The sequence below is a fragment of the Prunus persica genome, chromosome G6, assembly GCF_000346465.2.
Source record: "Prunus persica cultivar Lovell chromosome G6, Prunus_persica_NCBIv2, whole genome shotgun sequence".
Lineage (NCBI taxonomy): Eukaryota > Viridiplantae > Streptophyta > Magnoliopsida > Rosales > Rosaceae > Prunus > Prunus persica.
Genome location: NC_034014.1, coordinates 27,516,068 through 27,527,244, shown reverse-complemented (window position 1 = coordinate 27,527,244; position 11,177 = coordinate 27,516,068). Strand labels below are relative to the sequence as shown.

The window sequence follows — 11,177 nt, the reverse complement described above, 5'->3', positions numbered from 1 at the left end:
ACTTACATGTATATCGTTCTCATTAATAAAACTCTTTCGTACTATAAGTAGCTTGATCCTTCTTTTTGTTTTATAATTGAATATGTATTTCTTCTAACAATAACCAAAAGGATTTTAATTGTAATTTTCTTTTGGATAGTTTTCTTTGATATGTTTTCAATCTATAAAATTACAGTTAACCAATGGTACAAAAGTTTGTCTTCAAATGTTATATGAGATTATCTTTCAACTCTTGTTGGACGTGTAGGAGTAATTTTTAGTGAAGATAAGAACTACATAATATTGCGATCTATGAAATGTAAAACTTTCTGATAAACATATCCAACTCCATTGACCTTTCTTTGTTAATCATTCTTGCTTTGGTTGGTTGGTTCTCAATAACATAGCAACAAATCTTAAATTCAAAAGGATATATTAAAAAGATCTAATAAAGTACTCAAATACATCAGAGAATATAAGCCCTCAAAGAATACGATTGAGAAAACCAAACAACTGAACTACTGTTTATATAAACTTTTGGGTACATAAATTTAAATTCAAGAAATTAAGAAACGAAACCTGCAGTGGTTTGAGATGGAGACTAGCACCATCAAAACAAAACATCCATAAAAGAAAATCACTTAAAAAAAACAACAAAAACTAAACAAACACCAGATAGAGTTCAATGAAAAAAGGGACTGTTATGCCAAAAGGCAGGATGATTCTGATCTCCGAAGGGCAACACCTCATCGCCACCAGCAGCACCAGACCCCATAGGCTCCTGCGGGGTCATCACATCTGAGAACCATGGAGGCCTCTGCATGGTGTTCTCCATTGCTGGCTGCTGCATGTTCAGGTCCATGCCATGGTCTCCAGCTCTAGCAGGCAAAGCTGCTGCATTTGGTGCTGCCATTGTGACTTCATTTCTCTGAGCCAGCAGCTCCTCTCTCTTGCTCTTGATCTTCTCACCAAGCTCCTTCACATTCTGGTCGATTAGCCATCCTAGGTCGTTCAGGTCGATCATGTTCAGTCCCTGAAGAGGCCTACCAGTGAGGGTCTGGAACATCACCCTCGACACCTCCTTTTCTCTGTTCTCTTTCCTCAGCCTCTTGAGCTGTTCGTGGGACTTCACGATCCGCTGCCTGAGAAAGGTCTCCTGGTTGAACATCTTCCGCCCTTGTTCCATCTCCGGCATATTTCTGAATTGCGCGATAACACGCTGCACGCCGGAAGGAGATGGCCAGATATCAGGGAGAGACTCATACTGGCTATAGATTAGGGCACACGCTGGAACGTCACAGAGTGTGCTCAGTTCACTTATCTTTTTTATCAAGCCCCTCTTCCTTTTTTTGAAAGTGGCTTTTCTGGTTGAGTCATTAGCTATGTAGGCCAACTTGACCTTCTTTCTAGTCATGGCTCAAAAGGAAGAAAAAAAAAATGGAGAGAGAGAGAGAGAGAGAGAGAGAGAGAGAGAGAGAGAAAGAAATTGCAAACTAGGGAAGAAGAAGAAGATGGATTAGCCCCAAACAGCCTGGGGTATTATATAGCAGCAGAAGGGCTACCTAACCAATTCTAGAAGATTACATCCTAAATAGAAATTTAATGCTCTTACAAAGCAGGAGATATGAACTTCAATATAGAACATTTTGGTATGTCTCGGTAGATTTTTATTAGCAAAAATAAAAAAAGTTGTAATATGATGCAGAAAATTTAGTAAATTGAGTTTGGTGGATGTTTTATGTGTGTGTTTTTTTTTCTATTTATTATTATTTTTTAATTCATGGGACTTCTTATCCACCCTTGGGTTTATATGGAAGTAATTGTCTGTTAATTCTCATACATACATGCATTACAACACAGATGTTGATGTGGTTCATTCAATCTATATTATATCTTTGGTCATTATTATTTATAAGGTAATCCAGTCCATTATTGTTTAGGATTTTTCTTTTTATTATTCTGCCTCTTTTTGGTCATGCTTCTATTTTCTTGACCCATGCCCTAATAACAATTAATAATACTATATCTGGACAGTTTATATTTCTAATTTTACTTTCACCATATTTATGGTGTGCTACTTAGGTAGAGTAGGTATGTATCAAAATTATTTCTATTCTTAATTTTTCTTGCATTTAAAAAAAGCCTCTCGACTCGAGAACAAGACTCTCAAACCGCCCAAGACCGGCCATCCATCCCTCCTCCTAATGCTCACCGAGCACTCCAAAAATGCAATGACCTATTTGAAATTTATGGTGTGCTATGAGCATTGGAATTATTTTAGTTCCTAATTTTTCACGTGTTTATTAGTTAGTACATGAGGAATTAAAAGTTATGTGAGTTTCACATTAAAATTCATAATTTAATACCTAAGAAATCAGGAATTAGACTTGATTAAGGAGAGTAGCTGATAATATTTCTATTTCTTGTCTCCCCTATATACCTCGCTTCTCTCATTCCATGACTCCGGCCAAGATTAGCCAACCATCCCTCCTCCTAATGGTCACCAGCGCCCACCAATCCAAATCCAATGACCTATTTGAAATTTCATCTTGCGATGAACATGACGAATGTCTAACATACAGAAACTTTTCTTGATTGAAGTGTAGGGATGTTGCATAGAGAATAACTACGGTATTTAATTTTTTTTATATTTTTTTTGTTGATACAAACGATATTGGAGAGGTGGAAATTGAAGTTAAGACCTCATATGCAAGAGTAAATGTTCTTAATCACTTGAGCTACAAGCTATTTACACGATATTTTAACCTCTATTAATATAATGTTTGGCTTCTTATTTGAAATGAAATATACTCATTTTAACGTGCAAATCACACTCATTCCATCTAAACGTATAAATTCACAATGACGAATATATAAATAAATAAAAATCATTAAAATTAACAATTTGGGCTTTTTTTAATGGGCTTGAAGTCACAAATATAGTCAAACATTTGGAGGCCCAAAAAACCCTGCATTATGTCTATTCCAATTATGCTCAAATTCGTAGCCCTAGTTTGGTTTGGTGGGCTTAGTGTCAGTCAGGAACACGGCGTCTTGAATCCAAGCCCAAAGCTGCCCGGACTCTGGAAACCAACCTCAGACGTCGGTTTCGAACGAACGACGAAGACTAGGGTTCGCCTTCTTCCGTGGCTCCGATTCTGCCCTAGGTACGCTCTATGGCTGCTCTTCTCTAGATGTCGCAGGATGAAAACTTCGATTTATTTTCTATGGTCTAATATGATGTGTTTGAGTGATTTTAGCGATTGATTTTGAGTTGAATTTGGTATAATTAGTGCTGATTCTTGATTTTATTATTTGGGTTTTTAAGGATTATTAGTGAGAAAATTCTAGGGTATTTTAGGAAGACAGAGACCTGGAAAGACAGCGATGTAAGCTTTATGTTAGACACTGGTCTTCGAAGTAATGCAGAACTTGAGCAAAATCCTATTGGCGTTATGATGACAACTCTGGCCATACAACCAATAAGGATAGTTCAACCCACTGCTACAAGTGTTTTTTTTTCCCCCAATGCCTCTTTTTTTATAAGTTAAAGGATAGGCTTATTTATAGTTTGGTTTGGAAGTTTCGAGGATTTCATATAAAATATATTTCTTGAATATGATGGAAAGCACCAAACTTTGGTCGCTGGAAAATTTGCTGAAATCAATATTGGTTTGCCATGAATTACAAGCAGCAGTTATTTTTAACAGTTTGCCATGAATATTGCTGAAATCAATAGGGTTCTGAATTTTGTTTCCTGAGTGTGTATCTTCTCAAAACTGATGGAACCAAAGAGATTCTATTATCATTCACTAGAGATTCTATTATCATTCACTTCTCTGAAATGTATGGTTTGGGATTTTGTAGTTGCAGGAGAAGAGGATGAAAGTCAACATCTTGCGTATCCTTGTCAATGTGTTTTCAGTTCCTTTCTTTTAAATGCACTACCTTTATACTATTTATAACAATCGTTTATATTTTCCTTTTCTTTCACTTCTATGGTGTTAACTTTGTTGCATTTATTTAATCCTGGTAGAATGAATTTTAGTTTGATGGTATCAAATTCATATGATTTGGCTTCTTCAAGAATTACTAATTGTTGATCGGCTTGAAAATTTTACATGATCTTGTTTGCTAATTAATTTGCCTTTACTTGAAACGTGTTTGTTGTGAAATGTATTGCACACGTTTTATAGAAACAGTTTTCTCTTAACTGACTCTCTTTTCGAATATCTGATGGGCTTTTCAAACAGAGTATGTCCTCTTTATCTCTTCTCTATCTGTTATTTTCATTAATCAATTGTTGCACTTGTGAATGTTTATAAATTTAACAATGATGTACTCTTGGAGCTCTAGTTCTTATCCTTTTCAACCTGCAGGTGGCATGCTGTCGCTTCATGGACATGGGATGCACAAGATGAAACATGTGGGATTTGCAGGATGGCATTTGATGGGTGTTGTCCTGATTGTAAGCTCCCCGGGGATGATTGCCCACTAAGTAAGTAGCTAACATTATTTGCTTGATGCCTTGCATAATATTTCATCTTTCACCAAATTCTGTTGCCTCTCCTATTATTAAAGATCTAAGTCTGCAATAGAGTTTCAGATTGACCTATGAACTTATGATGTTTGAGTAGTGAAGCACATGTTGTCTCTTTACGCATTTGGTTATACCTTTTTTCACATTTTTCTATTCTGATTTGTGCGGTTCTTGCTACTCATTCATATATAATGACATCAATTCATATCAATGCTTTGTTTCACAGTAGTATGGAATATACAGATCATTGTTAATTTACAAGCATTGGCATTTGGATTTTCTCTCTTTTTCTTCAATGAACTACCCAAATATGATTCAAATATCTAACAGAAGATCTTCCGCCGACATCTTAGAACATCATTTTACACATGGTTTGCAATGCACGGCTGCCATGGTATCTACCAAACTAACAGTCAAACCCTATATTCTTCTTCTATTATCAAGAAGGCCAACCAAATTGCTTACAATGCATGCATTTAAGGTGGGAAATCCTTTCTTACTTTGTGCATTGACTGACTAGATTCAGACATTTCATCGTTTGCATTAGCAGTCTGATTTGTGTTTCTTTGTTTATAATTTTCATTTGATATTAATTATTGGGTTCATCTTTTGCACAGCTTGATAATTTTCTAAATTATTCTTTTATCTTGCAGTTTGGGGTGCATGCAACCATGCTTTCCATCTTCATTGCATCTTAAAATGGGTAAATTCACAGACTCCTCAGGCACATTGCCCCATGTGTCGCAGGGAGTGGCAATTCAAAGGATGAGATAAAAGTTGAAATCACTCTTCAAGTGCAGGGGTTGCCAATGCGGGCTTCTAATTGTTTGATTGTATTCTGGATTAAGTGTACAACTGTATATCTACTGTGTATTAGTTGATGTAAACTAAAGTAGCTCCATACTGGGTGATCATAAAAATATTTTTTTAACTGGTAATCGTTTTCAGAGAGACTATTTTGTAAATTTGTGCTCCAATTGAGATGACAGGAAAGGGAGGCGAATTTAAAGTAGTTACGACTTTTAGCGGCGGTTACATGTATCGTCGCTGAAAGACCTTTTACCTACGGTTAGCGACCCAAAAAACCGCTGCTAAACACAATTTTGTCTAATGGGGCTAAAACTTCGTCACTATAGGTCCTTAAACCGTCACCAATTGCGGGTAAAACTATGTTGATTGAATGATTTCTCCTACTGTTTTTCGCTAGACATTGATTTTCCTTCTACTAGAATACCCTAAGAAATTTAGTAAGCTGCAAAAGAATAATTATTTACCATTTACCAATATATAAATCTACCAAAAAAAAAGAAAGAATTATGGACTGTTTTTATGTGATGAAATATACCTGTAAGTCTTATGTTTGGGACAATGTCTTTTTCTCTACAAAATGCAATTTTGAGAATCTTTTTCGAACTGAAAAAGAACCCCGTTTCTCAGATGGTATGTGTTTATATATTGCATTAAAATTTAGTTGAAAAGTTCACTGGAATTTGTAGTTTTGTAATGGAAATAATGTGGATGTACAAAGCTTTTAGACCTGCCTCTTATTATCTGCTTCTCCCTTTAAACTGGTAAATATTGTTGTTTTTGCTGCTCGTGATCTTATCTTGATGATTTGTTCATGTGAATGTGGAATTGAATATCATAAAGGGTTATCAATTTGGATACGTTAAGAGAGTTGGCTTGAACTTTTCATGGATTCTCACTTCTATATTTTAACTTGGTTCATACGCAACCACGTAGATTAGACACCATCTGTGCTTCTGCCTTTTCTTTTCTATTTTGTTTCCACATCACGGCAAAAGTACAGTTGGTCACAGTCTTTGAAAATCCAATAGAAAATTGTAGAACAAATACTATTATTGACCAAAGAAAGTGACAAATAAACTAAGAGCTTTTGTATTTGAGCATAAAATAGCTTTTATATCTCAACCCCATTAGTTCTTATCAACAAAATACTATCGCTCTTTTATCAAAATCCCAACCCCGTTAGTAAAGGTAATTAAACACCTCAGGTTTGAGCTTCCGTATTGTTCTGCCCTAATTAAAGTGCTTGGATTGGATGCAATGCAAGGTAGCTTCCTTCGTTGTTTTTTTCTACAAATGTACAAGACAGCAGACATGAGATGTCACGTCATGCGGATGAACAATTTTTCTTTTCCTCTCTTGAACAGAACCAAAGTAAGTAACCCAATATGAGACTTTCTAATCAAATTTTATAAAATATATTAAAACCCAATATGGTAATTCTATATGGAAGAAGGAATATGTGGCCTGATTATGATTGGAGGGGTTGTTCTGATGTTCCCTTTGCTTAATAATAAAGTTACATATAATAAAATATGAAGCAGTCAAAAAGCCACTGATACCTCCAAACCCGATAGGGTGGGATTAGAACACAAGTCACATTGAAAAATAAATAACTAATGTTTTAAGGGACATGAATCACCAGACCTACCATCCACCCTTTACAACAGATTGATAAGGAGGTGGAAGGAGGATAAAATCAAAAGGAAGAAAAGAAAAATAAATGAACAATGGACAAAACCACACTACATGATGTATCAACCGTCCATCTGGATACACCAGATAAAGTACTATCCATCAAACCGTTGAAAACAATCCCATAATTCAGAAACCAAAAGACATATGTGCCCTTCACATCTCTACGTACCTGTCAAACAAGAAAAGTAAAAGTATGAGAACGATGATGGCATGAATTTAGTGCAGGCCCTGTCATGTGGACCAACAGCTACCCATTTTCTCCTGTTAAATCATAGCTGGCCTGCTGACCCAATGAAAGGTATTTTTGCTTAATCATGCAGTTTAAAGTACTCCTCTCTTTTTTATGTTTTAGCACAGTGAAAAATAGCCGTAACTTACAGACATATTTACAGTGTGCGTAAGAAAAACCCCCGTTCCCTTCCCCTTCCTAACTTTGGGAAAACTCCCTCTTTTCTTTGTTGTATTGAAATATCAAACAGAAGATAAAATTTTCAGTGAAACAGAGATGTGGGTTCTTACAGAAATTGAAGTCTCATTTAGTTATGGCATAGACAGCATAGATAATCCCAGGGATGTAACCAAAAATAGTCAGCAAGAGACAGATCCAGAATTCAACCTGAAAATCACAAATTCAGCAAATATAATTATAAGAACCATATCAATTACATCAGAATTAAGTTCTATAAACACACACAAACACATATTAAATAAGTTAATGAGCTCCAAATTAAGTTTTAAAAGATACTAACATGGCAGCCAAACTTGAGGAAGACGCCAAGAGGAGGCAAGAGGATGGCTATGAGGATGTCTATGAAGTTTGCTGTTCCTTCACTCGGCATGGCTGTAGATGTGGAGGACCCTTTTTTTCTTCTTCTTTAAGGAAAAATGAGAACTTTGTGAGAGTTTACAGTGCAAGAAGAAGACTGCTTTTGTGTTGTGACAGAAACTGGAAGACTCTGAGTGGTTATATATACAGCTGCTCTATTGCTGAGGAGCCACGTGGAGGTCATGCATTGGCCAGTGGGTGTAGATACAGTGTGTACGCGGTTCCTTAGCCCTGTAAACTTTCTATTGTAAATCTTACTTTTGTGGGGGGGTGGTTCTTTGTTCTCAGATTCATACAGGCTATATAGCCGAATCCGAATAAAGAAAAAAAGGAAAAAGAATCATATACAGCTATGTATGTTTGGTCCAATAGAATCATAAATGGGTGAACATGTCACTCTCCCATGTGCTTATTCTTCTTCCTCTTCTTCTCAAACCTAATCGACCATTTTGTGTACTCATGCAAACAAATGTCAAAGCATATACAGTATAGCTTCCCCTTCCCTCGTATTTACCATGTAAGTAAGAGTTCTTACATTCCTACTAATAGCAATGTGACATACGCGCAGAAGATTTTCTTTTTGTGTTTTTTATGAATTATTTTTACATATGTGTGTTAAATTGTAATTCGCATAAAGGAGGAGTATCTCTTTGCATAAAAGGAAGAAAGCATTATCTTAAATAAATATTTGCTTTTAAACTTAGATTATAGTTATGGAAAGATGGATATTGTTAGAATCCAATGGGTGCTGATAACCAAACATAGAATTCACCCTTATCCAAAGTGTGCCATATGTTGACGATGACATATCAAAGTGTGACATATTTGAGTCTTTGAAGTAACAATTGAATTCTGCTAAATTTTAGTATTTGGCATGACCCTCAAATTTTTAAATGGTGGAAATGGGGTCCTTGTTTTTTTGTTTGAAGTAGAAATGTGGTCCTTAATATGAAAAGCTTTTGCCTTTTGTGCAAGTAGTTAAGTTATATAATGGAATCAATAAATCCTACTAAAATTATAACCGAAATTGAAGAGTTATTATTTAATTATAATCACGTTTATCCCTATACTCGAGGTCTAATTATCGTTATTAAAAAAATTACATTGTTTTGACATTCATGATAATAACATTCTTTCTTTTTCATGGTTGGTTTTCTTGTTGATTGTGGATTTTGATCACTTTCGATAGTCTTGTAACTTTGTAATTGGTCCAAGTGTTTTTCTTGGTATTCATTTACCAAAATACTAATACTAGATTATGATAATTAATAACATTTCGTCGGGGGTTCTATACGAAATGTTATAATAACTTTCCGGGAGCATGAAATGGCGCGTGAGGGCTGGACCACTGAATTGCAATGTCGACCAGGCTGTATCCAAAATCTAACGGCTCGTAGGTTGCCGCGACATGCTGAAACGACGGCGGTGATGGAGGCTTCAAATATGATGCATGCACACTATGCACGTGACGTAACCGTCCTTCTCAATCTTCATGCATAAGACTTGACCCTTCCCACGTGCGACGTATGGAGCTCATGGGCTGAACTAAAAGAATATTATATAATTCGATGTTTAAACCATATTTGCTATTATAAAATTGAAGTAAATTTAGGTTTTAGCCATAAAAAAACTTTCACTTTTGGAAAAAGCCAAAGCTTTTTCAAAAAAGACAGAAAAACCTCTCGACTTTCAAATCAAAGACATGCAAATGTAAAGGATTCATTAAGAAATCCAAAAATAAATAAGGGCAATTTTGTCCATTTTGACTTCTTTTAAAAAATTTCTCTCTCCTTTGGGTTTTTCCAAAGTCTCCCTAAAATTGAAACGTATGTGATTGTTTTGAGGTTCTGATTCCCCCATTATGCTTAATGCGAAAAATACTGTATTTTATTTCTTGATTTGATTAGCTGGCGAATTACCTTTTGATTAAAGCTAAAAGGATCGCAAAGAAAAAGATTAAAAAAATAATAAAAAAGGGTAGGGTTTCTCGTCTCGTGGGACATAGGAATTAGTTTGAGAAGTTCTTCATTAGATTATTATTACAATTTAATTGTTCCATGTTCTTCTTTTTGGTGAAATAATTGGACAATATTCTTTGTAAAATGGTTGCGCCAAAAACAAAAATGGAGCAATCGGTGGGCCCATTTGTTACAGTATGAGCTTGCGTAGATGGTATTAGATATGTATAAAGGAAAAATGTATTACAGATCGTTGAATCTTTTCGAGCGGGTTGAATGTTTGGTGAAACTAACAATACGACAAGAAAATCTTAAGTGTAATCGGTTGTATATCATGAATGACATTAAATGTTTTGGAACGTGGAATGCCGGCCCAATTTTCAAACATGGCTTGGTAATCTTAGCTTATGTGAATAAGTAATTGTTATGTGGAATGTCAACCAAAAGTCATGATTGAAATTAACAGAAGAAGAAACGCCTATGCCCAAGATTAGTCTTTGCACAAAATTAATTTGACAAACAGAGAAAAATAGGGTAAAGAGTGTAAAGCAAATGGATTGTGAGTCAAATATGAGGCCTCTACCATTTCTTATTAAAATCCAGAAAAAAAAAAAGAAAAAAAAACAAATGAACAATCCGTTTGGCTACATACACCAGATAATTTTTTTATTAAGTTCTATACATGAACAATTGAAAACACAAGCCCTTCATGCAGAAACAAAACACACACACAGCTGCCCTTCACATCTCTACCACCTGTCCATTGAAAAAAGACAACAAAAAGGAAGTTCATCAGTTGGTAGTGCAGGTCGCGTCAGGTGGCCCAATGAAAAGGCATGTATGTTTGCTTAATTATGCAGTTTCATTTCTGTTTCTTACTTTTCCTTCAAGTAAAAGTAAAAGAAATTTATAAAAAAAAAAAATTGCTTACAGAAATTGTTGAAGGATCACTTGGTGAGGATGTAGATGGCATAGATAATACCAGGGAGATAACCAAAAAGAGTCAAAATCAAACAGATCCAAAATTCCGCCTGAAAAATCATAAATCCGCCCCGAACATAAGCATATATTTACAACTTATTGAAGTCATATTTATAAGAACCATGAATAAAAACTACATCAAAATTCTGTCTATAAAACACACACAAATATGTTATGTAAAAAAAATACTGACTTCGCAGCCAAACTTGAGGAAGACACCAAGAGGAGGCAAGAGGATGGCTATGATGATGTCAACGAAAGTTGCTGTGCCCATTCTGATGGAGTTTTGTTTTGTTTTTTTTTTTCTGGTTCTTCTGAGAAAAAATTTAGAGGAACTTTGAGAAAAAAATCCAACCGCTTTGTGTTGTTTGACAGGAACTGGGGAGTG

The 11,177-nt window shown here is 35.3% G+C and overlaps 4 protein-coding genes across 4 annotated transcripts; 1 reads left to right on the top strand and 3 right to left on the bottom strand.

Moving 5' to 3' along the window:
- LOC18774533 (agamous-like MADS-box protein AGL80) lies at positions 395-2,026 on the bottom strand. Its single transcript, XM_007207033.2, has one exon. The coding sequence runs from the start codon at positions 1,391-1,393 to the stop codon at positions 662-664; it is 732 nt and encodes a 243-aa protein (XP_007207095.1). The 5' UTR covers positions 1,394-2,026; the 3' UTR covers positions 395-661.
- Positions 3,033-5,470, top strand: LOC18774305 (anaphase-promoting complex subunit 11). Its single transcript, XM_020565245.1, has 4 exons — positions 3,033-3,146; positions 3,847-3,894; positions 4,359-4,477; positions 5,173-5,470. Coding segments are annotated over exons 2-4 (237 nt in total). The 5' UTR covers positions 3,033-3,146; positions 3,847-3,892; the 3' UTR covers positions 5,289-5,470.
- On the bottom strand, positions 6,863-7,984 carry LOC18773101 (hydrophobic protein RCI2A). The gene is made up of 3 exons (XM_007207347.2): positions 7,774-7,984; positions 7,544-7,640; positions 6,863-7,193 (listed from the first exon to the last, which is right to left on the bottom strand). Exons 1-2 carry the CDS (start codon positions 7,861-7,863, stop codon positions 7,557-7,559), a joined length of 174 nt encoding a protein of 57 aa, XP_007207409.1. The 5' UTR covers positions 7,864-7,984; the 3' UTR covers positions 6,863-7,193; positions 7,544-7,556.
- On the bottom strand, positions 10,366-11,177 carry LOC18774121 (hydrophobic protein RCI2B). Its single transcript, XM_020566262.1, has 3 exons — positions 10,983-11,177; positions 10,740-10,839; positions 10,366-10,564 (listed from the first exon to the last, which is right to left on the bottom strand). The coding sequence occupies exons 1-2, from the start codon at positions 11,061-11,063 to the stop codon at positions 10,756-10,758; spliced, it is 165 nt and encodes a 54-aa protein (XP_020421851.1). The 5' UTR covers positions 11,064-11,177; the 3' UTR covers positions 10,366-10,564; positions 10,740-10,755.

Bases quoted from the DNA above. Each gene is read 5' to 3' on its own strand.
- LOC18774533 (XM_007207033.2), bottom strand. From the start codon at position 1,393: ATGACTAGAAAGAAGGTCAAGTTGGCCTACATAGCTAATGACTCAACC.
- LOC18774305 (XM_020565245.1), top strand. The intron at 4,478-5,172 runs GTAAGTAGCTAA...TTTATCTTGCAG, and splicing joins CGGGGATGATTGCCCACTAA to TTTGGGGTGCATGCAACCAT.
- LOC18773101 (XM_007207347.2), bottom strand. From the start codon at position 7,863: ATGCCGAGTGAAGGAACAGCAAACTTCATAGACATCCTCATAGCCATC. The intron at 7,641-7,773 runs GTTAGTATCTTT...TGTGATTTTCAG, and splicing joins TCCTCAAGTTTGGCTGCCAT to GTTGAATTCTGGATCTGTCT.
- LOC18774121 (XM_020566262.1), bottom strand. From the start codon at position 11,063: ATGGGCACAGCAACTTTCGTTGACATCATCATAGCCATCCTCTTGCCT. The intron at 10,840-10,982 runs GTCAGTATTTTT...ATGATTTTTCAG, and splicing joins TCCTCAAGTTTGGCTGCGAA to GCGGAATTTTGGATCTGTTT.